Source organism: Balaenoptera borealis (genome assembly GCF_965194805.1).
Source record: "Balaenoptera borealis genome assembly, chromosome: 13".
In the NCBI taxonomy this organism is placed as follows: Eukaryota; Metazoa; Chordata; class Mammalia; order Artiodactyla; family Balaenopteridae; genus Balaenoptera; species Balaenoptera borealis.
The window spans coordinates 46,603,533-46,630,038 of NC_138870.1; the positions used below are offsets into that span (position 1 = coordinate 46,603,533).

At 55.6% G+C, this 26,506-nt stretch overlaps 2 protein-coding genes across 9 annotated transcripts; one reads left to right on the top strand and one right to left on the bottom strand.

The window, feature by feature from the left end:
- Positions 1-1,062: 1,062 nt before the first annotated feature.
- On the top strand, positions 1,063-5,649 carry TMT1B (thiol methyltransferase 1B). The gene is made up of 2 exons (XM_082351109.1): positions 1,063-3,873; positions 4,982-5,649. Exons 1-2 carry the CDS (start codon positions 3,376-3,378, stop codon positions 5,216-5,218), a joined length of 735 nt encoding a protein of 244 aa, XP_082207235.1. The 5' UTR covers positions 1,063-3,375; the 3' UTR covers positions 5,219-5,649.
- ITGA7 (integrin subunit alpha 7) lies at positions 5,606-24,592 on the bottom strand. 8 transcript variants are annotated; one of them, XM_082350909.1, is made up of 27 exons: positions 24,162-24,592; positions 19,888-20,015; positions 19,709-19,788; positions 18,393-18,648; positions 17,770-17,901; positions 17,392-17,511; positions 16,322-16,529; positions 16,019-16,212; positions 15,554-15,642; positions 15,302-15,429; positions 15,073-15,168; positions 14,871-14,932; positions 14,579-14,748; positions 14,000-14,149; positions 13,238-13,353; positions 12,462-12,654; positions 12,299-12,379; positions 12,114-12,193; positions 11,901-11,975; positions 11,655-11,757; positions 10,991-11,167; positions 10,672-10,803; positions 8,770-8,883; positions 8,442-8,540; positions 8,228-8,353; positions 7,272-7,384; positions 6,264-6,592 (listed from the first exon to the last, which is right to left on the bottom strand). In XM_082350909.1, the coding sequence occupies exons 1-27, from the start codon at positions 24,365-24,367 to the stop codon at positions 6,526-6,528; spliced, it is 3,495 nt and encodes a 1,164-aa protein (XP_082207035.1). In that variant the 5' UTR covers positions 24,368-24,592; the 3' UTR covers positions 6,264-6,525. The 8 variants fall into 8 exon arrangements, with proteins under 8 accessions (XP_082207037.1, XP_082207040.1, XP_082207038.1 ...); XM_082350910.1 differs by having other exon boundaries at positions 6,264-6,325; positions 24,162-24,591; XM_082350911.1 differs by lacking the exon at positions 7,272-7,384 and having other exon boundaries at positions 5,606-6,325; positions 24,162-24,443.
- Positions 24,593-26,506: the final 1,914 nt, after the last annotated feature.

The following is a 26,506-nucleotide window of genomic DNA, read 5'->3' on the forward strand; positions in this document are numbered from 1 at the left end:
CTGAGCCTGTGCTCTAGAGCCCGTGAGCCCCAACTACTGAGCCTGTGTGCCCCAACTACTGAAGCCCACGTGCCTAGAGCCCGTGCTCCACAACAAGAGAAGCCACCGCAATGAGAAGCCCACACACTGCAACAAAGAGTAGCCCCCACTCGCCACAACTACAGAAAGTCCGTGTGCAGCAACGAAGACCCAACACAGCCATAAAAATTAAATAACTAAATAAATAAATAAATAAATAAGCAAATCATTTAAAAAAAAAAAGACTCCATGCTCCCAATGCAGGGGGCCTGGGTTTGATCCCTGGTCAGGGAACTAGATCCTACATGCATGCCCCAACTAAGAGTTTGCATGCCACAACTAAGGAGCCAGTAATCCACAACTAAGGAGCCCATGAGCCACAACTAAGGAGCATGCCTGCTACAACTAAGACCCGGTGCAACCAAATAAATAAATAAATCTACATTAAAAAAAAAAACAGTATGGTATTAGATAGGGAATTCCCTGGTGGTCCAGTGGTTAAGACACTGCACTTCCACTGCAAGGGCCATGGGTTCAATCCCTGGTCGGGGAACTAAGATCCCGCATGCTGCGTGGCCAAAAACAAAAAACAGTATGGTATTGGAGTAAAGACAGACATATAGAGCAATAGAATAGAATAGAGTCCAAAAATAAACCCTCAGTTACATGGTTAAATGATTTTTGACAAGGGTGCCAAGACCACTCAATGGGGGAAATGGAAGTCTTTTCAACAAATGGTGCTGGGGAAATTGGATATCCACATGCAAAAGAATGAAGTTAAGCCCTTATCGAACACTACACACACACACACACACACACACACACACACACACACACACAGATTAACTCAAAATGGATTAAGGACCTAAATGTGAAACCTAAATCAAAAAACCTCTTAGAAGAAAACAGGGAAAAACTTCACAGCATTGGATTTGGCAATGATTTCTTGGGTAAGACAGCAAAGGCACAGGTAACAAAGAAAAAATAGACAAATTGGACTTTGTGAAATTTTTTTAATTTTGTACATCAAAAGACACTATCCCCAAAGTAAAAAGGCAACCCACAGAATGGGGGAAAACATTTGCAAATCATATATGATACCAGATTATTATTCAGAATAGAAAACTCCTAAAACTCAACAACAACAAAAACAAACAACCCAATTCAAAAATAGGCAAAAGACCTGAATAGACATTTCTCCAGAGAAGATATATGAATGGCCAATAAGCACATGAAAAGATGCTCAACATCACTAATCACTAGGGAAATGCAAATCAAAACTACAATGAGATAGTCCCTCAAACCCATTAAGACGGCTACCATCAAAAACAAAACAAAACAAAACCCAGCAAACAACAATTGTTGGCGAAGATGTGGAGTAAACAGAACACTGTTGGTGGGAATATAAAATGGTACAGCTGCTGTGGAAAACAGCATGGTGGTTCCTCAAAAATTCAAAGATAGACTATCATACGATCAGCAATTCCACTTCTGGGTATATACCCTTTAAAAGAATTGAAAGCAGGGAGGGTCCCAAAGGGATATTTGTACACCTGCTTTTTTTGTCTTTTGGCTGCACCATATGTGGGATCTTAGTTCCCCAACCAGGGATCAAACCCCCAACCCCTGCATTGGAAGCACGGAGTCTTAACCACTGGACCACCAGGGAAGTCCCCCATAGCAGCATTATTGACAGTAGCTAAAACATGGAAGAAACCCAAGTGTCCATTGATAGATGAATGGATAAGCAAATGTGGTGTATACATATAACAAAATATTATTCAGCCTTAAAAAGGAAGAAGTTCTTCAATATGCTACAACATGGATAAGCTTGAGGACATTATGTTAAGTGAAATAAGATAGTCACAGGAAGATAAATACCGTATGACTTCACTTACATGAGGTACTTAGAGCAGTCACATAGAATCACAAAGACAGAAAGTATAATGGTGGTTGCCAGGGGCTTGTGGGGGGAGGAGAGAATGGAAAGTTACTGTTTAATGGATACAGAGTTTCAATTTTACAAGATAAAAAGAATTATGGGGGTGGATGGCGGTGATGGGTCCACAACAGTGTGAATATATTTAATACCACTGAACTGTACACTTAAAATGGTGAAGTTTTGTTATGTGTATTTTACTACAACCGATAAAACAAAAAAGAAGAAAGAAAAAAATTAAATGATACCGCCAAAACAAAAGAATAATTACACATTTTAAATAAATGAATAAATAGCCATTCCACATGCAGGTATTTACACACAGGAAATACAAGCATATATCCACACAAAGACATGGACATAAAAGTTCATAGCAGTTCTATTTGTAATAGACAACAACTGGACACAATCCAAATGTCCATCAACAGCTGGATGGATAAATAATTTATGATAACCCCATAAAATGGAATACCACTCAACAATAAAATGAATGTTGATTTTCTTTTCTCTAAACAAAACTTCCTTCGGCCACTATGCATGGGCACTCTACAAGAGGGAAAGTCCAATAGCCTCAAGTCTCACGAGGAGCATTTTCCAGGGCCATTGGTGGCCTCTGGGGGAGGACGACTTTAAACAAAGTTCCTGGTTGGGGCGGGTGCTCTGTCCAAGTCCACTGCCTCTGTCCTGCCAGTCAAACCCACTGTGCCCCAGCCAGCGCGGGGCTGAGGGATAAGGTCTGGGGACAATTCCTGAGTCAGGCAGGGATGAACTATCTCAGGAAAGTGTCTCCCACACGGCGCTGCTGGAGCCGGGGCAGCCCCTGTGCTGCTGCCCAGCAGAGAAGTCTTGTGACCTCCCCCCCCACCACCCCGGGGTTGACACATCCTTCTCTGTGTTTGGCTTCTATCTGGGGCAGAGGCATGTTACAGTTTACAAAGCCCTGGGGGTGTTCCAGGGGCACCCAACCAGAATTTCCAGTTTGCATAAACTGAGCAGAACCTGAGCCCAGAATGAGGCCGGGACATGCCGCAGGAGTCCGCTCTGCCCGGGCATTTGGCCCCCATGAAGCTGTGATCTGAGACGTAGCTCCCCTCCCCCTTCCCGCGTCTCTCTGAGACGATCAGCACACACCAGCCTCTTCAACTGGGCACAGCGCCCCAGAACTCAGGACACACTGGCACCACCTGTTTCTTCGCCCCCACGTAATAAAATTGGTTGAAGAGCCTACGGGATTTTTGGGACCAGTGCCCTCTGGAGAGATTTCATACATCAACTCCACCCCGGCAAAGAGGAAACTGCCAAGTAGGAGACAGGGAACAAAGTCCTATCACGGGGCGAAAGGAGACTCGAGTCTGCAGCGGCGGAGCAGAGAGACAGGCCAGTCACCCAGGGGAAGCTCCGCTCAGAGCCAGGCTACCATGGACACCCTGGTCCGACTCCTGCAGCTGCTGGTGCTGCTCCTGACCCTGCCCCTGCACCTCATGGCTCTGCTGGGCTTCTGGGAGCCCCTGTGCAAGACCTATTTCCCCTACCTGATGGCCGTGCTGACAATCAAGTGCAACCGCAAGATGGACGGCAAGAAACAGGAGCTCTTCAGCCAGATAAAGGGGCTGGCAGGAGCCTCGGGGAAGGTGGCCCTGCTGGAGCTGGGCTGTGGCACTGGCGCCAACTTCCAGTTCTACCCATCTGGCTGCAGGATCACCTGCCTGGACCCGAACCCCCACTTTGAGAAGTTCCTGACAAAGAGTATGGCCAAGAATAGGCATCTTGAATACGAACGGTTTGTGGTGGCTTTCGGAGAGGACATGAGACAGCTGGCCAATGGCTCCATGGACGTGGTGGTCAGCACCTTGGTGCTGTGCTCGGTGCAGAGCCCAAAGAGGGTCCTGCAGGAAGTTCGGAGAGTACTGAGGCCGGTGAGCAGAATGGGAAGTGTATGGGACAGGGCAACAAACGTAGCATCAGGCACCCCGGTGTCCAGGGCACCCAGGATGGGGAATCTCAGGCACTAGTGCATTAGACACCCGCCCACCCCCACCTGCTGGTGAACAGGAGATATGACCAGGGCCTGGATGGGGCAGAATAGGGCGCTGTGGAAGCACACAGGTGATCCACCTAACAAAGGGGGAAAGAGAGGTGAAGGACACCTAGGGATGTGGTGTTTAAATTGAGATCTGAGGGATTAAGCAGGGGGTGGAGGGAGCGGCGGAAACAAAAGAGTGTTCTAAGTAGAGGTATTAGGGGTAGTAGAATCCATAAAGTTTGGAACCGGGTGTGGACAGAAAGGAGTTTAGGAGGATTTCCAGGTTTCTGGCGTGAGCGACTGGTGGAGGGAGTGAGGGAGGGTAGAGAGAAGTGCCATTTGCAAGATAGGAGAAACCTGTTTTGGGCTTGTTAGGTCTGTGGTGCCATGGAGACGGCCAGGCAGAAAACCCAGAGGCACTTGGAAGTCCAGATCTGGAGGTCAGAAAAAGATGTAGCCTGGAGATTTAGATTTGGAAGTCACCAGCTTGTAGCTGGTAAATTCCAAGCACAGGGGTGCATGAGATCACCTAGGGAGGGTACAGTGAGGAGGGAAGAGCTGGAGGAAACCCAGCTTAGTCAGGAGCCCAGTGCAAGCTTTCCCTGGGATGCTGGCTGAGAAGTCCGGGACGCATGCGTCTTGGTCTCGGGAGAGGGCTCAAAGCGAGCATCTCTGTATCCAATGAGATCTCTGCTCCTGGTTCTCCACCTCCCCATCTGTCTGCCCTCGGCTACGCTGTCCTTCAGGTCATTGTTTAAAAATGTCTCACCAGTCATCGCCCCTAGGTCACAGGAGGCTCTTCACACTCGCTTTGAGTTGGGGGGGTAAGAGCCAGGGCATGCAGAGAAAGTCACAGAGCAGGATGATCGCCCTAAACTCGCAGGCCAGCACCTCCCACTCCACCAAGAGGTTTTGACCAGGCTTGGTCAGCGGGATGGAGGTGAGAGTAGAGGAAGGTTGCGGAATGGAGCAGGTAAGTGACGCTCTCTCTTCTCTCCCAGGGAGGAATGTTTTTTTTCTGGGAGCACGTGGCTGAGCCGCGTGGAAGCTGGGCCTTCCTGTGGCAGCAGGTTTTAGAGCCCACCTGGAAACACATTGGGGATGGCTGCTGCCTCACCAGAGAGACCTGGAAAGATCTGGAGAATGCCCAGTTCTCTGAACTCCAGATGGAACGACAACCCCCTCCCATCAAGTGGTTACCTGTTGGGCCCCATATCATGGGAAAGGCAGTGAAATAAGCCCCTCCTTCTCCCACCTCTGCGGGGGGAACCTCTAACTTCAACCCTTCCTTGTGCAGTGAAAAAGCTCTATTCCCATCCTGACTACGGGGAGAAAACAGTTATACCCTGTTATATCCTTAACTGCAAATTCCTGGACTGGGTCTCCCAATTTTTGCCCACTACCCCTAGGACAGCTCCCCGTCCCTTCCCCGTGTTCCCCCCACTTCTGAGACCACACCCACGTGCCCCCAGGACCTGGTCACAAAAGTCACCAGTATCCCTGCCAGGCCCCCCGGGCTCCCTCCAGCCACCACCTTTGTCCTGGGCTGTGGGGATGCAGAGAGAACCAGTCCTCTCTGGAGACCCTGGGCACGAGGGAGCAGGACTCAGCAAAGAAGCCAGAGGTTTTGTCCTCAAATAGTTTTTAATAAATAGACAAAATCCACTGATTGATGCGGCAAACTAAGGTCAGAGGCGAGGGGAAGCTAGGGAGGGAAGAGCCCCTGAGTCAGCGACATAACCTCCTCCCCACCCTCTGGGCTTAAGGCACTTTCAGGGAGATAGGTCCTTGGGGTCTCATTATACAGGGTGAATGGGAGAGGGAGGGATTAGGGTCCCTTCTCCCCACTTTTGCACCAGGACACCACTGCCCTCCTCACCCTCCCCCACGACCCATCCCTGATTTACCCCTCTCATCTCACAGCATCCTAAGGGGAGGTTTGGGGGTGGGGGGGGGTGTGGTCCTCACGGGGAGAGAGGTCTGCGCCCCTGAGGAAACAGATCCTGCCAAATCCTGATGGGACACCAGCAACCCAGCCTGCCCTCTTCATCCCCAGGAGCCATCTCTGGGGAAGGGGCGCAGGGGACCCATGGGCCAGGCTGGGAAGGAGGAGGCTAGGCAGTGCCTGGCACAGGTTGCCCATCGGAGCCCAGCTCCGGGTGCCCATCCCCAGCCAGGATGGGGTGAGCATCGGGGCCCTCCCGCCGGGGGCTGCCCCAGTTGTTCCTCAGGATGGTGCCCGTCTTCTCCTCCTTGAACTGCTGCCGGTCTTCCCGTGGGATCTTCACCGCGTGGTACTGGGGCACAGTGGCTTCGGGGTACCGCGCTCGCTTGAAGAATCCCATCTGGAAGAACAGCAGGCCAGACATGAGGAGGCTGCGGGGCTGAGGTCCCTGGAGCAGATGCCCAGCACAGCCCAGCCTCTTGCCTCCACCGTCCCTGGGACAGAAAGAACCAACAGCAGCAGAAAGGGGCTGGCTGGGCAGCAGCTCGTGCAGTAAGCAGCCCTCACAGGTGCCACCGTCAGTGCTGGGTCCCCAGGTTCTCATGGGCAGCAAGAGAAAGACCAGGAGGGGCCTGAGGTGCAGGACCAAGGACATCTCCCTTGGTGCCTGAAAGAGGGGGTTGAAGGTAGAACATCAGGACTGCTGACCCCAAAGGTTTCCACACCCCCAAGATTTTTAAGAGACCCAGTAGCATCCCCTAGAACACAAACAAGAGCAGAGGAAAAACATGGCTTCCTAGAGCCCTGCAAACTCCAGAATGATTCCTCTCAAGCCTCCTACGCACAACCCCTGTGTACCGAGCAGCGTGGCCCTTAGGGCGGGCCCTCTCCTCTGTGAATATGGTAGCCTGGCCCCTCCCTAAGTCATGAACATGCTGGCCCTTACCTACCAAGACAGAAATGTGCCCCTTGCACACTCACACTCAGGACTTCCCAGGACTCCTACATGCTGGACTGCACGGCACCTCCTTGCACGTGTGTCTCTGCACACTCATGCCCACAGAAAAGACATGCACGGCACCTCCCTGCACTCCCCACGTGCTCACAACTCCAGGAGCCCACCCAACCCTTGTGCATGCCCCAGGCTGTGCACACTCACCCTTATGACCTCACCCTGACAACCACCTCCCCTCAGTTCCTGGAACTCACACCACCCTCATGCAATCTCCTTTCTACACCCTGCACATTCCTGGTCCCCTGAATGCTGGGAGCTCGACCTACGCTCACATACATACCCACACACGCGCGCACACGCGCGCACACACATGCTCACACACAACAATTACCCCACGGTCCCTGGACCCCCAGCTTCCGCAGCTGAGGGCTGCACGGCCAGCCGGGCCCGGTGATAGTTGGTGGGGAAAGATGAGCTCTGGCTGTTCCGATGGAAGAAGCCACACTGGCACGGAAGGGAGGAAGGGAGCAGAAGAGGTGGAGGATGGGTCCACTGATGGCTCACATTTGCCAGAGGGTGTGCTTGGTCCTGGGGAGGGGGCGCAGTTCTCCATAGGGCCCCAAGGGCATGCATGGCTCCACATAGCCCAGATGTGGCATGTGGTTCAGGGGATGACCGCTGGTGATGGATGTGATTCTCTGTACTGACACGCGCATGAACGGGCTTTTAATGTGGAGCCCCAGACGCACACGTGATTCTGGCTACACTCTGTGTGTATGAGAATGGTTCCATGTAGAGCCTGGTATGTGGCGGTTCCGAGTTCAGTCCTGGCAACAGTTCCCTGCAGGCAGTTCTCCACACTGGTTGGCTTTCTTGGCCACAGTTTCCTTCCCAGCCTTACCCGCCATGCTCTAGTTAATTCAGACCCCACTTCCCTGCCTCCATGACTTTGCCTCTCATAGTCCTTCTGAAAGGCCCAGACCCACCCATCCCTCTCCCCACATCCAGATCCTACCACCCCACCTTCTAAGGCGCAGCTCCAGGGCCACCAGCTCTCGAGCTTGCCCTCGCCTGAATTCCCACTGCACTTTCTTGACTTAGTCCACTGCCTCGTCCTTGACTACTCCCCTCCCCAACTAGACTATAAAATCCCTGAGAACACGATCTACATCTGACTTATCTCTGAAACATCCAGGGCCTGATAGAGACCCTGGTACACGCAGGGTAAGTGCTCAATGCAGATTTGCTGAATAAATGGGAGACTGGGTGAGAGAACCACACCATGAAAGGCCACCTGCCTGACAGGGGAGCCCTGCGCCCACTGGCGTCACCCTCCCCAAGCCTCACCTTCCACATGAGCAGCACCAGCAGCGCCAGCACCAGCAGCCCGGCCAGTACAGCCAGAAGGATGACCCACCAGGGGACTCCTTCTGCCACCACAGCCACGGGGTCCAGGTATACCATCACTGGGATCTGGGGAGCAAGGGGTTAAGGGAACAAGGGCTGGAGCAACAGGACAGAAGAGCTTCCCCTGATCCACCTCCCCAGCCCGGCAGCTCACCACTGTGGAGGCATCTCTGAGCAGCAAGTTCTTGATGGAGGACTTCACGGTGATGTTGGCTTGGACAATCACTTCCAGGGACTTCACAGCCGAGTACTCCTAAGGGAGCAAGGAAGGAGACCCTCCTCCTAAATGCCCCCATGCCCCCACCTCCCCCCAGCTCCTGAAGTTTGTAAAGGGAATGGTGCCCAACACGGAGGGTGTTTCTGCCTGTCTTGGGTTGAGAGTGTGCTGCATTTGGACAGGAAGGAGGAAGAAGGAGAACTGAGCCCCAGGGCAGGTGTTGGGGAAGAGGATGCCCAGCCCAGTGCCCCAGCCTGACTCTCACCTCCAGGAAGGTGCTGTTCCAGAGGCGGCCCCAGACATGCAGCACAGCTGCACGGTCAAAGCTGTAGAGAGGGCAGCTGAACACCACGCAGCTGGCCGTGCCCCGGGTGCAGTCCTGGGGACCAGGACAGGCAGGGCTCTGAGCTGCTTGGCCCCAGCCCACTGAGCTGCCCAGGGCCCTCACAAACGTGGTCACACAGACACCGTCTACCCAGAGCCTTCCCTCCATCCCTCCATGAGCCCCCATTTTCCCCTGGCTCTTCGTTCAATATCTCTCCCATTTTCCTTACCTGGCTTCAAACTCCCCTCCTCCAAGAAGTCTTCCCAAACTAACCCTGTGGTCCAAAATAGCAGCCTAGCCCAAATCTGGGCTATTTGGCTTTGAAATGCTTGGGGAGCAGGGAGGAGGTCTCTTGACAGCGGCAGGCAGAGTATCTTCCCCAGTAGATGCTTATGTTACCTAATGACAGTCCCATATATTGAGCATCTATCTGCAAAGTACTTATCTCACTTAAATTCACAACTGTCCTGCAAGGTGCATATTATTATCATCCCCATTTTTCAAACTAGGAAATTAAAGTTCAAAGAGGCCAGGTGACCTGCCTCAGGTCACACAGCTAGCAAAGCTGGAAAGAGGTGGAGCAGATACTTGAACCCAGGTCCAGAGTGGGCAAAGCTGCACTCCTTTGCGAAACCCAAACTCACTGAAGGAGGAGGATGCCCCAGGAGCTGCTGGGGGGACAGGGGACTTAGGCCCTTCTCCTTCCAAGCCTGCCCTAAATCCATTTGGCCCAATCCTACCTAATGGCCCATTTGCCTAAAAATTAATGTTCTATTCATCACGCTGCCTATACAGAAGAATGGCCACTTTCGAGCAATTCAAGAATCCTTGGTCAATTTGTCTAAAAGTCATTTTAAGTAAAAGAATCCATTTCAAAGTTCTTATCAAAAAGGGTGGCCTTTCAGAAGAAATCAGTCACCTGGAGAAAGCAGGACTATCCATGTAACAGGGAAACAGCAGTTACACAAGCTCATACCACCCCTGAGGTGCCTTCATTTGCTTTCCACCATGCTCTCAGGGGGGCAGGGAAGCCGAGGGCCCCCAGGAAGGATGGACTGTGGCAGCGGAACTTCCTCCCAGACAGATGCCACCAGAGCTGGCCCAACTGCTGCCCTCCCCCTGCCAAGGTCTCTTTGCCTCTTTTTGCCTCTATTGCCCATCCTTTCCACACCTGGGATTCACCTTCTGCCACCAGGCCAAGCACCCCCCCCCGATCTGTGCCCCCCCCCCCCACTCTCACTGCCAGCGCCATCCTAAAAGGGACCGTACACAGAGTCTGCGCTAATCTGCTCAGCGAGCCCCCTCTGGAACAAAACCGTGTGAAACAAGGAGGAAACGGGGAGGCAAAAGGGCTCGAAAAGGATAGGCTTAATGAATCACATAAATATACTATCGATTTAATTATTAGAACTTTTAAAACCTTCAAGTGTTTTTTGACATTGTGAAAATCAAGCAGGTTTCCTTATGCAAATTGACTTTCTGTCCTAAAAGAATTCAAAAGGATAACAAACAGATCTCAGAGATGGCTAAAACCACCCCCCTATAAAATGTGACCTTTCATACAAACGCAGGGAGAATCAACTGCGTGGGCAACGGGCTATGGTAAGTGCCCTGCTCTGGAGTGAACACTTGGTGGGCACAGGGGAGCTGCGGCGGCGGCAGCTGCTTCACAGGTGTGATGTGAAGTGCCCTGTCACCTTGCCCCCGGTGTCCGTGACCATCACAGTTGTTGACAGGCCACCCGGCACCCTGAAGCTCCCTGCCCTCCCCTCTCCCCGCCATCCTCTGTCATACCCCGTGCCCCACCCCATCCTGCCTGGGCCACATCTGTCCCGCCCTCACCAGGGTGACGTTTTTCTTCTTCTCAGCAGAGGACACTGGCCACCAGGACGTGCTGGGCTCCGGCTGCTCATGAGGCTCCTGCGGCTCCGGCTGCCCCAGCTCCCGCCGCCTCCTGTCCCTGCTGTCCACATCCTGAGGTGGGGGAGGGGCCCAGTGAGGGTCCCTCCAAACGCAGCAAGGACAGGTGGCACCTCCTCCCCAGCACCCTCCTCCTGGCCCCCCAACCAGCCACAGACCCCCAGCCCCATGGCATCCTTCCCAAAGTCTGACCACGCCCCACCCTGCTTCCGCCGCCCCACCCACCCCGCCTAAGCCTCACCAGGTGGAGGATGTTGGGCCTGGGGGAACAGAGTCCCCTCTGCCCCGGCCCCTGCCCGCCCTCCAGCTCCACCCGCATGGGGTACAGCAGCCACTTCCCGTTGGCAATCTCGTGGGGCCACATGATGTTGAGGAAGGCCGAGCCCAGGGTATTGAGTGACTGGCCTTGGTTGGAGACCTGTGGGCACGAGAGAGTGCGAAGGACAGGTTCTAAATCCCCAGAGATGGAGGGGACAGGGCTGCGGGGAAGCATAGCTTCAACAAAGACTCAGGATCCGAGATCCAGGCACCATTCTCTGCCCACCCCAAACCCAGGAAAACCCGGAGTTGTCACCGGGAAATGCGGGGAGGCCCCAGCCAAGCAAGGGCAGGGCTCTGGGGAGAGACATCAGCCCTCCCCCCATGTCCCCGTCCCCCAGCAGAGGCCCCTGGGCCCTCATGGCCTCCCCAGACCAGCAGGTGGGATGTCCAGTCAGGAATGAGCAGGAAATGGTCAACTGAGGCCTCAACACAAACACCTGCACACAGCCAAGGCCCAGGAACTGGGAGAGGTCTCGAACTCGCCGGACCACCAGGCGCCAGATGGGAGAAAAGCCACAGCCCTTGGGACATGTCTCAGCTTCCCCTCTGTGCCAAGAAGGGAGGGACCTCACCAGGCCACTTACCGTAACCTCATACTTGACCTTGCTGCCCACATCTCGCTCAGACTGCATGGCGCTCTCGCCCCGCACCACGCCGGAGAAGAAGAGCTGCTGGGGAATGGCCACCCTGGTGAGGAGGGGTCAAAACAGGGGCTGAGGAGGCCTGGGGCCTGATGGAGGGCCAGGCCAGGTGAGGCAGAGCCCAGGCCTGGGTTTGGGGTTAACGATGCCCACCCCTCTGGCGGAGGTGCCCACCTGGACAGGGCTTACCCCGTGATGGACAGTGGCAGCTCGATGAAGACACGGGCTCGGGCAGAGACCGGCTGCAGCTCCTGCTCGCTGATCCTGGCGTGTGGCAGGGGCAGGTGTGGGCGGCGGGCACAGGCCCCGCCCCAAGGGACCAGGTGAGGACAGCAGAGCCCTTTCTAGGTGGACTTCAAGCCACTGCCCCCACCCTCACCCACCCTGCCCCGCCAGCCTTACGTGGCCAACAGCAGCTCCACCTCCAGCTCTGTGGTCTCAATGGTGATCCCTGAGGTGCTAAGGATGAGGTAGAAGGTGACCTAGGCAAAGTGTGAGCAAGGTTAGAGTCCGGGAGGGCGAGGGCCTTGAGGAGGGGTCAGGGGTGAGAGAGCCGCTCGGATAGGGATAAGGGCAGGTATGCCGACCTGGGCACCTCTCTTCATGGGGTTCCCCAGCTCACACTCGACATGGGAGGCGTTCTCATTGGACAGGCACAGCGGCTTCTCCTGGAGTGGGGACAGAAGGAGAGATCAGCTTGGGTTACTGGAGCCCCCAAGACCCCATCCCTGCCCTGCCCCGGGTCCTCACCGCAGGGTCCAGGGCCCGGACTCCTGAATAGTGCAGAGAGGCAGGGAGGGTGACCAGGAGCTGGGCTTCATGGGCGTCATCCCCATCAGCCTGGGGCTGGGCTGGGTCCGAAGGCAGATTGGTGACCTTCAGCTCCAGGCCAATGACTGGCTGCCCACTCAGTGCAAACAGGGCTGTCGTCCCATCCACATCCCTGGGGGGTCAGATGCCACTCACTCTAAGACCTGAACACCTGCCCCCGCCTCTCCCTCCCTTCCTCCTCCCCCCGCCAGTGCACGCTGCCTGCCCCCACTCCCTGAACCTCTCCTCCCACCCTGGCTCTCCCAAATCTCCGCACACACCAGTCCAAGCCTCAGACTCAAGAGAGTCAAGACTGGGAGTCAGGGGACCTTTGTTTCTGGCCCCAGCTCCAGCACTTACTGACCCTGGGCAAGTAATTTAACCTCTCTAGGCCTCCGTTCTCCATCTCTAAAGTGGGACTAGTAATATTTCCTGCTTCATGGGGTTGTGAAGACTTAACAGTGAGATGTATGTGAACTGTATAATTTTTTTTATATGGTGAAGGATTGTCACTCTCTGCCAGAGGAACCCCTGTGGGCCCCTCACTGCCCTCATCCTGCAAACTTCTGAGCTCTCAGCAGGTCCTCCCCACCTTCCACCTTCCACCCTCTCCCTGCAGGCTCAGCCCCCGCTCCTGCTGGCCCTCCCAAGGGGACTTCCTTCCGTCCCTTGATCTCTTGCCTTCCCACCCCACCTGCTCCCTCGCTCCCCCTCACATGGGCAGAGGCTGAAACTCCGTGTCACTGACACGGGCGCAGAACCGGGCGTGGACCAGCTGCAGATTGCTCTGACACACCTTGTCTTCACCACAGCCTTGCTTCAGAAAGTGGATCTGGGGAGAGATTTGAAGAGGGGGTCATTCCCAGGGGGTGAATGTATCGCCAAGGCATATGGCGGGGTAGAGGATCACAGGAGTAAACAACCTGAGTTCAACCCGCAGACCTGCTGCTTCCTAGCTGTGTGATACCCAGCTGGTCACCTAACCACTCTGAGCTGTGTCCTCATCAGTAAAATGATGGGAGTATTACGATGCCGTGGTAGAGACCAGCAGGCTAGTCCACAGCGAGGCCGCATTTCCTCGGCCTTTCTTGCATGTAACTAAGTCCCAGACTTAGAACGTGAAGAGAAGTAAAAAGCATCACTTCTGGACTGGCCATAAGAACCATACAAGGAACTCCCCGCCCCCCTCCAACTGATGGGGATAGAGGTGACCTGAGGACCTTGGAGGCCACATTTGAACATGGCAGACCCCCACCACCCTGGGCCCCTGAATGACTGCCTGTCCCCTCTGACTAGGAACACATGATAATTTGGGCCATTTTACATCTGCGGTCCACCTGTTACAGCATCTAGAGATATGAAGAACAAGTGGTGTAACATGAAATAATTTTGCAAGCTATGAATGTCACTGGCGAGGGAGTCATGATCCCTGTTCCTCCCAGCTTCTTCTCCTGGGCTAAACCAGAACGCATGCTCACCTCTGTCCGCTGGGTGCTGGGCTGGTGGGCATTGAGGATGGGGGCCACGGGGGGCAGCCCCTGGCCAGGAGCCTGTCGCCGGAGCCGAGGGGTCTGGAGACCATAGGACAGAGTCACCACGATGGCCCGAAGCTTGTCTTTGACATTCTCCTGGGGAAGGGAAAAGATAGACGTGGATACAAGAACAACCCCCAGACCCCAGCCCTGCCCAAAGCCCCCAGCCAGACCTAGGACAGATCCTGAAACCCGGAAGGAGGCTCAGGGAGACGAAGGAGAGAGGTGGAGAACTGGGCTAGCGGGGGGAGAGCAACTGGGGTGGAGAAGGGAGGACAGCCAGGATTTAGGGCTTCGGGGACCAGACGAGAAGATGGAACCTGCCATGGCCATCTCCAGGGCGTATAGAACTTGACAGGAGATGCAAGAAAACAGCAGGTAAAAGAGAGGCCCAAAAGGGAGCCTTCCCAAAAGTCGAGATCTTAGACTGAGGTGTGAGTGTGTTTGGGAAGAAGATGAGAGGAATCCAGGAAAAGAGAAGATGCGATGACAATGACCCTCAGAGGCCAAGGGGTCAGCGTCCACCTGAAGCTGAAGCATAGTGTCTCCACAGACTCGGTCATGCTGGTGTTTCAGCCACACGGTGCCTGAGGCCTGGTGCTTGGGGTCATCTGGGCCACGGCTCAGGAAGGTCACACGGGGCACCTGGCCCCGGAGCCTCCGGTCTGTGTCCCCATCTAACGTGTAATCCAGGGCTGTGGCAGGTGGGAGAGGAGGGGCCGGTGAGCTGCAGAGCAGCTCCAATGGGCCCTTCTCTGCACCCCGGAGTGACCCACCCTGACACCCAACGGGGCGGGCGTGGAGGGGCCTCACTCACCCACAACGGGGCTGTAGCTGCTGGGCGATGCAATGTAGCTGAAACAGACCCTGAGGTCCATGCTGCGGGGACAAAGGCAAGGCTGACAGGCCCGGGCCACACCCCAACCCTGCCCACTCCTTCCCCAGCCCCAAACTGGGCAGACAGGGGAGAACTGGACCCTGGAGGCTCCCCTCCACCCTCCCCTCGGACCCCGCCTCACCAGACCGAGTGGCCACTGGCGCAGTTGGGCTGTTCTAGGTCGATGTTTCTTGGAAGAATAGAGACCTCGTGGGAGACGTGGAGGACGGGCCTGGCCCTGGGGAAGGGGGAGTCCAGGGCACAGGAAACATGAGAACATGAGGCTGGGAAAGAGGGGAGGCGGCAGATCTGGCACTGCAGAGCGGCTCCGGCCTTGGGGAGGGGGAAGCCAGCAGAGAGGGAGGGCTCACCTGAAGAGCACGGCAGTGTCGGCCAGGGAGCCCACCAGCAGGTCCGGGTAGCGGTTCCCATCCACATCCAGGCCGCCCGACAGAGAGTAGCCAAAGCTCTTAATGCCCACAGCCTCGCCCTCCAGCACCTGCGGCACCAGACCATCAGCCTCCCCACCCATCACCTCCCAGCCTCTGCCTCCCCCGCCCTCTGCTGTTGTGCCCCCCAGGTCCCCCAGACACCCATTCCCTCATCCCCACCACTCCCCTCACCTGGGAAGGTTTGACGACAACCCCCAGGCTGCTCCCGTGGTAGATAAAGACTTTCCCATCCCCGTCGAAGGGAGCCCCTACAGCAAGGTCTGCAGGAGTGGGAGAAAGGCAATCAGACCTGGGGGCTGGGGGTGGGAGGCATGAGGTCCAGGCCCCTACTTTCCCTCAGTCACTCAGTTCCATGCCCTGTGTTTTCTATTTTATTGAGAGGCTACTAAGTCCTGGGCACCTTACACATGTCATTTTTAATCCTTTCAGCTACTCTCTGCAGGTATCACTTGCTCAGAAAGGGGACCTGCCCAAGGTCACAAAGCTGGTAAATGGTAAAGCTCAGACAGGAGCCCAGGTTGCTCCTCTCCCTGAGCCCTCAGAAGACCTTCCCCTTGACCTCAGAGGCACTTCCGCACCCCTGCCCCTCACCCCTCCCTCCCCCCCTTCCCCAGCCTTCCCTGTCCCCATTCACACCTGGGAAGCCATCTTGGTTGAGGTCCCCCAGGACAGCCAGACTGATCCCGAACATGGAGTCAGGAGAGCCGCAGAGCCGGAGAGGGGAGACCCCAGCCCAGTGACCCCCCTGGTTCATGTACACATACACGGCACCCCCCAGTTCTTCTTGGCGCTCAAAGTAGTAGGGGGCACCCACTACCAGATCTGTCCAGCTATGGAGAGAGGGAGACAGCCAGTGGAGTCAAGAGGAAAGGCCAGAGGCCCCTTACCCCTCCTAGACCCAGCCTCCCCCAGGCTCCACCCGCCTCAGCCCACTCTCACCCGTCATTGTTAAGATCAGCCACCGCCAGCGAGTAGCCAAAGCCAGAGGTCAGGCGCTCCCCGGACAGCATAACTTCAGGCACCAGGCGACTGGCGCTGTCTTTGCGCAGAATGACCACAGCACCCTTGTGGTTGGCACGGGGGGCCCCTGCCACAAAGCTCAGCTCCTCTGCTCGCACCAGACTCTTCCCCGAGTCGATGGAGAAACCTGGATGGGGGCGACTCACCAGTGAGCTCTCCCCACCAGACTCCCAGCCAGGGTAGGTCACAGGTCCTCCCACCCTGCCCCTCCCTAAAAGGTAGAGGTGCCCTCTGAGGTATCACCACCACAGCTGGACCACTCCTCCTCCCCTCCAGAGGCCCGGAAGCCCTCCCCACCCAGAGACTAAGGTCTGGCACAAGAAGTGCGATGAGGTCAGCCTCAGGGACTGGGGAGGAAGGAGAAAGGCAATGGCTGAGAAGGCCAGGCCGCTGGGCTGGGGGCTGAGGCGCCGGCAGGAGCTGGGCCAGGGCGCCCCCATATGATTCCCTGGAACTGCTCTCCTCTCTGCACACCCAGGAGGCCCCCATCCCATCCAATGCACCTTCTTTGCCCCCTACTCCCACCATCCTGGCAGGAAGAGGAAGACTTCACATGGACGGGAGAGGAGGAAACGGGGGAAATGGGGAAGAGCTTGATTCACGCAAGCTTCTCCCAGGCCTCGCTTCCTCCTCTTCTGCGGAAGGATGCGGATGAGAAAGGAGAGGGACTTACCAACACAGCTGGACCTTTCTCCGCACATGCCCACCATCCATCCCTCAGAGAAAGTCCCCCAGAGGTCTAGCCTCCTTCCTTCCCAGTACAGCCTCAGCCCACCTGGATCGTCCTCCATGGAGACCCCCGTTCACAGCCCCGAGGCTTCACCCCTGGGCCTCTTCTCCTTGGGCCTGGTTACTGGGCTCAGCTCTTGTCTGTAATCTGGGCCCAGTGGGTGTTTCTCTGGGTACATGTTGGGGGGCAGGGCAGGAGAGGTGGGGAGGCCAGGCCAAGCCCCCAGGGCCCAGGAGGACGTGGAGGGGAGCTTACAAACCTAAGTAGCTATTCAGGGCCAAGTCTCCGGCTGGTCCTGGGAGCCGGTCAGCAGGGTCCAAAGTTTTATACACCAGCTGGTCAGGGTCTGAGCTATCAATGTTGGTCACAAAGAGCAACCCTGCGGGGGGCGGGGCGGGGGAGACACCAGGGAAGGGACATCCAGAGGAGGGGCCACAGAGTGGGGAGACAGAGGCAAACAGAAAGAGGAAGACGTGGAGAAAGAATACGAGAGAGACAAACAGACCAGAGAGATAAGAATCAGAGACAGAGACAGAGTGAGGGACAGAGACAGAGACGGAAGGATGGGAGCATGGAGAGAGAGGACAAGAGAGGAGCAGAGGGTTAGAGCAGCTCCGGGCCAGGGAGGGGTCCCTACCAAAGTAGCTGTTGGCAGGGACCGGGATGAGGCGGGGGTCCTGCTCCTTCTCACCCCCCGCCTCGTAGGGCCCGTCGTCCAGATGTGCCAGGTCCGCTGAGCCCTGCACACAGAGCTCCACCCTGGCCGTGCCTGCAAGGACAGACCTGTTAGTGCCCAGGGCAGGGAGCAAGGAGCACCCGCAGGCCGGGCGCTAGTTAGACAGGCACCCAGGGAAGCCCCTCCTCTCCTTTCCAGCCCTATCTCCACCCCCTCCCGGCCCAAGCTGCCTGGGGTCCCCCAGACTTGGCATCACACTCACCGAGTGTCAGCCCGGCCAGCGGCAGCGTGCGGAGATGGGAATGGGAGTGATGAGGTGTGGGCTGGTGTGTTGGAGCATGCGGGCCCCGGCTGGGCACGTGGGAGCTCATGCCAGCATGTTGCGGAACTCTCAGCCATGCGGAGGAGAGGCGATGGCCCCATTCGTGTGCGTGCTGGCATGGCTGTGGTGAGAAGCGTGGCAGGGCCCCAGGGCTCCACGGCAGTGAACATGTGGGCGTGCTTGGCCACATGCTGCCCCCAACCCCCTCTCTGAGGTACTGGACATTTTGGTTCCCTTCTCCCCTCCCCAGGGAGTCACTCACCCTTCCAGTTATAGGTTCCCGGGGCCCCAAAGAGGAGGTAGTGGCTGTCGGGGGAGAAGGCGGCGGCCGTGCCCTGCTGGCAGAACCCAAATTGTTCGTGGCCCTGGGGGCGTCCCTCACAGAACTTCCACTCCCCGCCATCCAGCTCATCGCGGATGGCCAGGTCCTGGCTTAGCACAAAGCAGCGACCAATCACGTCCCTCGTCTCCAGGATCTGGTCCACACGCTGCCGCGCCTCGTATCGGTGCGCACAGGTCTGTGGGAGCAAAGGAGAGGGGCTCATTCCACTGTGAGGGCCAGGACCCTGCTTGAGCCACGCTGCCCGTGTGCAGACATTTGGCAGACACTGGTTCACTTGCACACAGGTGCACGCGCGCGGGTGCATACAGGCGTGCACACACGCACAGACACATCTGCCAGCATCACTGGGGCACCGCCCCCCAGCCCAGTGTAAGGCAGATATATAATATAATCCCCTGCCCTATCCTCTCTGCACCCACTTCTTCACCCACAGCACAACTAAGCCAGCACCCAGAACTCACGTCTCCTCGATCCCGCCAGATGGGACTATCCCCAACATGCCCGGCTTGGTACTGCCTCTGAACCCTTCTAAGCGCTGCCACCTCGTCTGCAAAGAACTCCCTCCCTTCTCCACACTCCAAGTGTTGCTTATTCTGGAAATCCTGGCTCAAATCACCCCACCTGCAGGAGTCTTTGCTCTCCACTCCTCCCTTGAACTTGTATGGACTGGGGACCATACCACTCACTTAGCATTAACCATATTCTGCCCCATAGGGACTTATATTACTGTTTGTGCATGTTAGTGATGACACAGAGAGAGAGAATGAGAATCTCTGGAACTATGCAGGAGGCTAGCTGAGAACCAGGCTTTTCCCTGAGTTTACACGTCCTCTCTCAGTAACTAGCACAATGCCTGATGTTTAAAAGGTTCTCAGTGAGTTTGACAAATCAGTGGATGGATGAACGGTTAGACATTTTTAAATTTATAAGGACAGGGACCATGTCTTACACCTTTTTGTATCTCTCTGAGGTCCTCGGAAGCGGACCATCATACCATATTGCCAACCTGAGTTCTGTAAGCACATCTGTGCATATGCACACACCATACACACACACACACACATACACACACCACCCTTGCATAAGTGACAAGAAGTGGTACTCATTGCAATTATATTACTGTTACAGAGTCAAACTGTTTTTCCTTTTTTTAAAAATTAATTTTCATGACCTTTTTCAATAAAAATAGTAAATATTAAAAGTCAAAAAAAAAAAAAAAAAGATATGGTACTCACAACAATCTTGCCCCCAGGTCCCTGGCTCCGAACACTGACTCCCAACCACTGGTTCTCCTTACTCTCCTTCTGCACGTCAGCTGGAGGCGGGACACTGGGAATTAGGGGAGGAAAGAGGAAGCCAAGTCCTCCCCTCCCCTCCTCCTGTGCCCCCCACCCCACCCCCACAGGGCCCTCACCTCCCCGGTCGATGTCCACTCTGTAGCAGTCAGTCTCTTCCAGGCTCAGTGGGCAAGCGAAGAGGCCTCCAGTGCGATTCGCCTGCTGCCCAGGCAGGGCCAGAGCCTGGGGAGCGCCCACCAGCAGCCTGCATGATGGGGCAAGGGCAGGAGTTGGTGGCCAGAGTGCTCCACCTCCCCAGAGCTGCCCAGGCCCAACTCCTCGGTACCAGGCAGAGTGTTGAAGGACTAAGGCAAAGGGCCAAAAGCCAGTTTTCCCATGTCCTGATACGGGCAAATTAACACACTTGGCTGTGCAATCATCACATTACGCATGCACATACTATCTGGATGAAGAACCACATACATAGTAGATACACACACACACACACACACACACACACACACACACACACGCTCACGCCACCCAAGCAGCCTGGCCAGCACTGCTGGTTTGAAAGAACCGCCTGTTCCCAGCACCTGTTCCTGACCAGCCCTTCCTACCCCCCACTCCCTGGCCCCATCCCCAAGCTCTGCCCTCCTCCCCAACCCCAGTTCAGTCGAAACCTTCCAAGAAATGCCAAAAATGCTGGGAGCAAAAGTAACAGCACCATGAGGTGGTCCAGGGACCAGCTTTGCGGGGCCAAGCAAAAGACTAGATATGGGTCCACCTCCCTCACCCTCTCATCGGGGATCCATCAAAGACCCACCGCCCAGTAACCGTGCCAGCCCAGGATTCTATCAGTCACGCCGGCTGGCATGGAGGTAGGGGCAAGTTTCTCTTTCTGTCTCCAATCCTAGCCCCGTTCTCCCCATACATCCTGAATCCCCTTCCCCATCCTTCCTTCTGCTCCCCCGTCCATGATTTTCCCCATTCTGCCCCCCGCCCCACCCCCACCCAGCCTTCTCTCCTACCTCCCCCTCAGACGCTTTCCCAGCTACAACTTTCTTGGCAGGACAATTTTCCATGATCACAGCCAAGGCTTCTTCCCCAGGGGAGGACTGTGCTGGGAATGGAGGCTGCCTGGGTCCCCTGGGGAGGACCCCCAGGCCAGGAGTGAAGCAGAGAGAGAGGTGAGGTGATTGGCACCCAGCTGGCTACAAGGATCTTCTTTTCGCAGAGGGAGACTCAAAAGCGTCAGCAAGACAAACCTCAAGGCCTCTCTCCCCCACTCTTTTCCTCCATCGCCCTCGCTGGGGCGCGAGGCCCAAAACTGTGTGGGGCAATATTGCAGACAGGCATCTGTGGGGCACTGTGCCAGTTCTGATGGGGCACAGAGCCAGTCTCCCTTCCCACAACTCCTCCTCGTCTCTTAGCAGCTGTCACCCCATGTCAGAGCCAATGTCACGAGAGAGGGGGGTGGGGAGTGGAAGGGAAGAGAGCATACACTGGGCATTCTTTAACAACTATTTATTGAGAACCTATCATCTGCCAAGCCCTGTGTCAGGCACTGGTGAGACAAGGAAGTGATATTTATTCAGCACCTAATATGGGTCAGGCCCTAGGCTAGATGCCAGGGATATGAGGAACTAACGTTTATGACTCTCTACTAGGTGCCGGGCACCGGGCTAGGCATGTTACCTGCATTATCTCATTTAACCTGCACAACAATCCTATGTGAGGATTCTTTGCTTCTCTTTCAGATGAGGAAACTCACTCAGAGACATTAGTTGGATGCTGGAATTCAAACCCACATCTGCCTAATTCCAATATCTGTGCCTTTTCCACCCAATGACTGGCCACCTTCAGAAAAGGAAGACAGGGATGAGGAGAGGAGGGTACCCAAGCAGAAAAAGAAACTAGGTGGCATGGCCAACCTTCAGACAAGTCCATGGTGCTCCCACCTCCAAACACAGAGATGGAGAGCCCTTGGAGGACTGGGGCTGCCTCATTCATCTTTGCATTTGCCCCCTAGGAGGTGTCCATATGTGTTTGCTGGACCCACACATTATGCAGACTCACAGAGACACACAGTGTCTCAGCTGGTCAGCGCATAACTAAGCACCAGGAGAAGCTAACAGTCGTGTTTAATGCTCACATCTCCCCTGGAGGTCATGAGTAGGGAGTAGAAAGGAGGGGAGGGGTCCATATGGAGGAAAGAAGCTGAGTGCATAGCTATGCCCAGCCCCACACTTGGTGGAGAACAGACCAGACCATCCCACCTGCAACAAGAGTTCCCACACACAGCCTCTCCAGTCCCTCCACCTCTGCCCCAGCCACACACTCCCTCCTGGCTTCATCCCATGATCCCCAGCCACCCCAGACCTCTGGACAGAACAGTCCACAGATGCAGCCACTGCAGAGAGAAAGGCAGCTAGGAGCAAAGGACTCCCTGGGAGCCTGGCTAAGTGGAGGTGAAGGAGTAGCCCAGTACCTCTGCACTTCTCAATTCCCCATTCACTCCAGGCTCCAACCCAAGTCCGGCCCACTCTGACTCTCTCAATCTGGGTGGCCCTGTGGGGAGGGTGCTTGGCCTGGAAGGTTGGCTCAGCCCGGGGGGTGCTCCAGCCAAGCCTTTGGATCCAGGCTCCCTGTAAGGCACTAAAGCTACGCTCCAGCTCTGTGGATCACCATACAAGAAAAAAGGTACCAACACTTTCATAGCACCCACTGTGGGCCTTGCACTATTCTCAGCATTTTACATGTGTTAACAACTCTTTCAATGCTCACAACAACTCTATATGGTAGTACAGTTGATGGTATTACAGCTGATGGAAATAAAAGAGGCTGAAACCACAGAGCAAAGAAGGTTACACTTCAAAGTCTCATCTGGGGCCAGATTGAAAGACATCAAAATTGGTGAGGTCTTTCGATCAGCGAGTGCTGGGGAAGGTGACCTGCAACCCCAAAGCCAGGGACTTAGCGAGGTATCTGGCCTCTCACAGGCCACGAGACAGCAGAGCGCCCCCTGCTGGAACAAGAGCAGGGTGAGGGGGTCAGGCCCCTCTGGGAAGGCCCCCAATTTGGCTTAGGGGCCACCATCAGAGACGAGGGGGAAATGACAAGAGACCAAGCTATTAAAAATAACCTAGAATTTGCCTGGAAATAGCTCAGAGAGCTCAGCATGTCCTAAAAAGGCCTCCAGTCCTAGAACTCTAGCACATGGCGGGAGGGGGGAGGGAGGGAGACAGAGATGAGGGAGGAAGTAGACAGAAGGCTGAAGAAGAGATGAAGTCAGTAGCTTTCCATTGCTCCCAAAGTTTGGGGGACCGCTTGACCCCGCTCCCTGATGACAGGGATAATGGAAGAAGAAGAATCAGAGCTAGCCCCTCCTCCCTGAGCAGGGAAGAGAAATGAGCTCTCGTCCCTACTCTCTGCCCCCAGGCCAATAGCAGTGGGGAGAAGACAGTCCCAGTGGACAGCACTGATCTCAGTAATGGACACTTAGTGTGGCTTAGGCACTGGCCTAGGAGAGAAAAGTCCCCTGGCAGGAAGGGGTGGGCCGCTTTCTTCCCCTTCCTGCCTCTCTTTTTAAAATCGTATAAGGAGCTGGGGCCAATAGTACAGGAAGCATGACAGTCACAGGCCCCATAAGTGTGTCTTTCTCCTACGGGTCCCGAACTGATTAGAAAATAACCAGAATTGTCCTCTGCCCCTCACTCTCCCTGCCTCTCCCCACTGCTGAGATTCCTGGAGCTGGAAATTTCCTGAGGAGGAGGAAGGGGAACAGCCTGGCCAGCATCCTTCCTGGATCTCTCTCACTGCTGCTGCTGCTACAACTTTGGAGGCTCTGTTTTCTGCCACCCTCTATCACCAAGCCACCTAGTGCAGACTGCCAGACCCTCCCAGGTCCTCTCCCAGCCTTCCTGTGGTCCTGAGCCACAGAAGCGGCAGCCCAGCGTCCCGATGCTCTCTTTCCATCCCATGGCAAATGCCCTGGCAGAAAGTTATTTCTGGAGTCTACCCTCCATCCCTTCCATGGCACCTTCAGCCTCTCTGTCCTTTCCCTCTCCTCCTGACCTAAGCAGAGGCCAAATGCTCAATCTCCCTTCCTGAGGGAGTTCAGCTTCCAGAAGGAGGGGAGCCACAAGCACTGGGACTGGAACAAGAATGCAAGCTGGGGTGAAAGTTGAAAGGAGATCGCTCCCAGCCAAGACAAGAACCTTGTTCTCCAACTTATCCCCAAAGCAAGATCCTGGGTCTCAGACCCAAGACAGGCAAGGCTCCAGGCTGGGGTGTGGGTTATCTGTAGGCAGCCTGAGTCTTGATGGGGTTGGAAGATTGAGAGATGGGGCGGGCCGGGGGGGCACCTGTGGCTCGGGCACGGGGATTCCGCGCGGGTGTGGTGACTCACCAGCTTTGGGGTCCGGGCTGCAACTGGCGATGCAGAGCCACAGAGAAGCCGAAGAGGCTCCCTGGCTCGCCCTCCTTGCGCAGGGCGCCCATCACGTCCAGATTGAAGGCGACAGCCCCTGGGAAGAGCAGTCCGGCAAGCAGGGAGCCAAGAAGGTAACAAATCCCAGGGGCCCCCCATGGATCGCGGCCCGGAGTCCCTGCCATGGGGCGACCCCCGCGCGCGCTCCGGAAGAGCGCAAGGAAATCCGCTCGCCCCCCGAGTCCCAGGTCTCCCGGGGCGGGTCTCTGGTCTCCGAGTCTCGCTGGTCCTTCAGGGGGTCTCCCAGTCTTCCGCCTCGCCACCCCTCTCCCGCCGCTCCGCCGCCCCAGCACCAGCCAGGACAACTGCAGCGGCCGCAACCCCTGGTCCACTCCGGCTCCCGCCTCCGCTCCCACGGGTGGCGCCCCGGCCCCGCCCTCGCCCCGCCCCTCGGGCCCGCTGCAGGTGGAGGCCGCCGGAGTCGCAGAGGGATGCCCAGGAGGGTGGCTCCGGGTGGGAACCCTCCCAGTCCCACCCCACCTCGGGCGCCGCCCCCGCCAGCGCTCTCCCTTTCCCCCCACTCCTGCCCTACCCCGCGAGCGGTGGAGGCGGCGTCTGGGAATGGGGAGGGAGTGAGAAATACGGATAGAAAGGCGCCGAAAAAGAGGAGCGGCGGAGGGCGGGACGGGTAAGAGATGGGAAGTGGATGAGGCTAAAGGACAGTCTGGGAAGAGAGGAATGCAGAGAGAAAGATGCAGATGTGTCCGGTGTGGTCCCTTAATGCTACCTTCTCCCCATGGACACACAGAGCACCTCTGCTGCTGTTTAAATCAAACCATTTCCCACCCGATCCCATCCCACCCCACCTCTCAGAGTCCGGCAGTGGCAACGGCTCTGCTAGACACATACATCTTCAGCGGTCAGAGAAGCAGAGGAAAAGACTGGCGAGAAGAAAGAAAAACTCAGCAGGCCTGGGGAGGGGAACAAAGGAGGCAGGTAGAAAGAAAACTGAAAGAGAAAAGAGATGGTGAAAGAAGGGTAAGAGTTTGATCAACAAGGATGGAATGAAGGGAGAAAACAAGGAAAAGACTGAGGGTGATATAGGAAGAGGAAATTAAGCTGGGGGGAAAGCATGGACTGTCAAAGAAGACCAAAAATGTGAGAGATTGGCCCCAAGAGGCAGAGAGATGGGAAAGATGTCTCCGGCTTCCAGATCCTTCCCAGAACCGTACATTTCCTACCCTCCAAAGGGGAAGGGATTGGAGGGGAGAGGGTCCTGCGCTGGCCCAGGCAGGATCGGGGTGGGGCTTCCCAGGGATGTCCACAGGGACTTGTCCCTCTGCCTCTCCCTTCCCCCCAGGCTGAGACAAAGGCAAAGGGGGGGAGGACATTTTCCAACTGTGCTATTTATAACTCTAATCCAGAAATGGGGCCAAGAAGAGAGATAGGAAATAATTTGACACAACTGGAACCTCACTTGCTGCCACATCCCGTTCCTAGTTCTCTTTCTTACTGGGTGTTGATCTTGGGTATATCCATCTGTCCATTTTTCTCCCTTCTCGCTCTCACCCTCTGGTTTTGTCTCATCCCCAGCTCTGTCTTTATCCCCCTTCTTGTCTCTGTCACTTGGAATCTTTCTAGACTATTTCTCAATGTCTCTAATGTTTCCTTTGCCCCCCAAACACTATCATATCCTTAAGACTCTCTGTTCTCCCTCCCTGTCTTCAAAGCTCCAATATGTGTTCTCCCTAATTCCTCTTCCCATGTTCCCTTTGTCTCTCTTACTTCTTCTTCCAGGATTATACTTAAAATTTTTTAAAAAAAATTTTTTTAAATAGGCTCTCACTCTGCTGCCCAGTGGGACAATCCTTGCCCTGTGTAAGTTACGATACATTTAAAAGTTTAGGACTTCCCTCGTGGCGCAGTGGTTAAGAATCCGCCTGCCAGTGCAGGGGACACGGGTTCGAGCCCTGGTCCAGGAAGATCCCACATGCCGCAGAGCAATTGAGCCCGCGCACCGCAACTACTGAGCCTGTGTTCTAGAACCCATTAGCCGCAAGTACTGAGCCCGCGAGCCACAACTACTGAAGCCCGGTTGCCTAGAGCCTGTGCTCCACAACAAGAGAAGCCACCACAATGAGAAGCCTGCACACTGCAGCAAGGAGTAGCCCCTGCTCGCCACAACTAGAGAAAAGCCCACGTGCAGCAATAAAGATCCAATGCAGCCAAAAAATAATAATGAGAAATTTAAAAAAAAAAAAAAAAAGAAAGTTTGGGCCTCCATTTTTGCGACACTACACTTGTGGCCAACCCCTCCAGGGGAC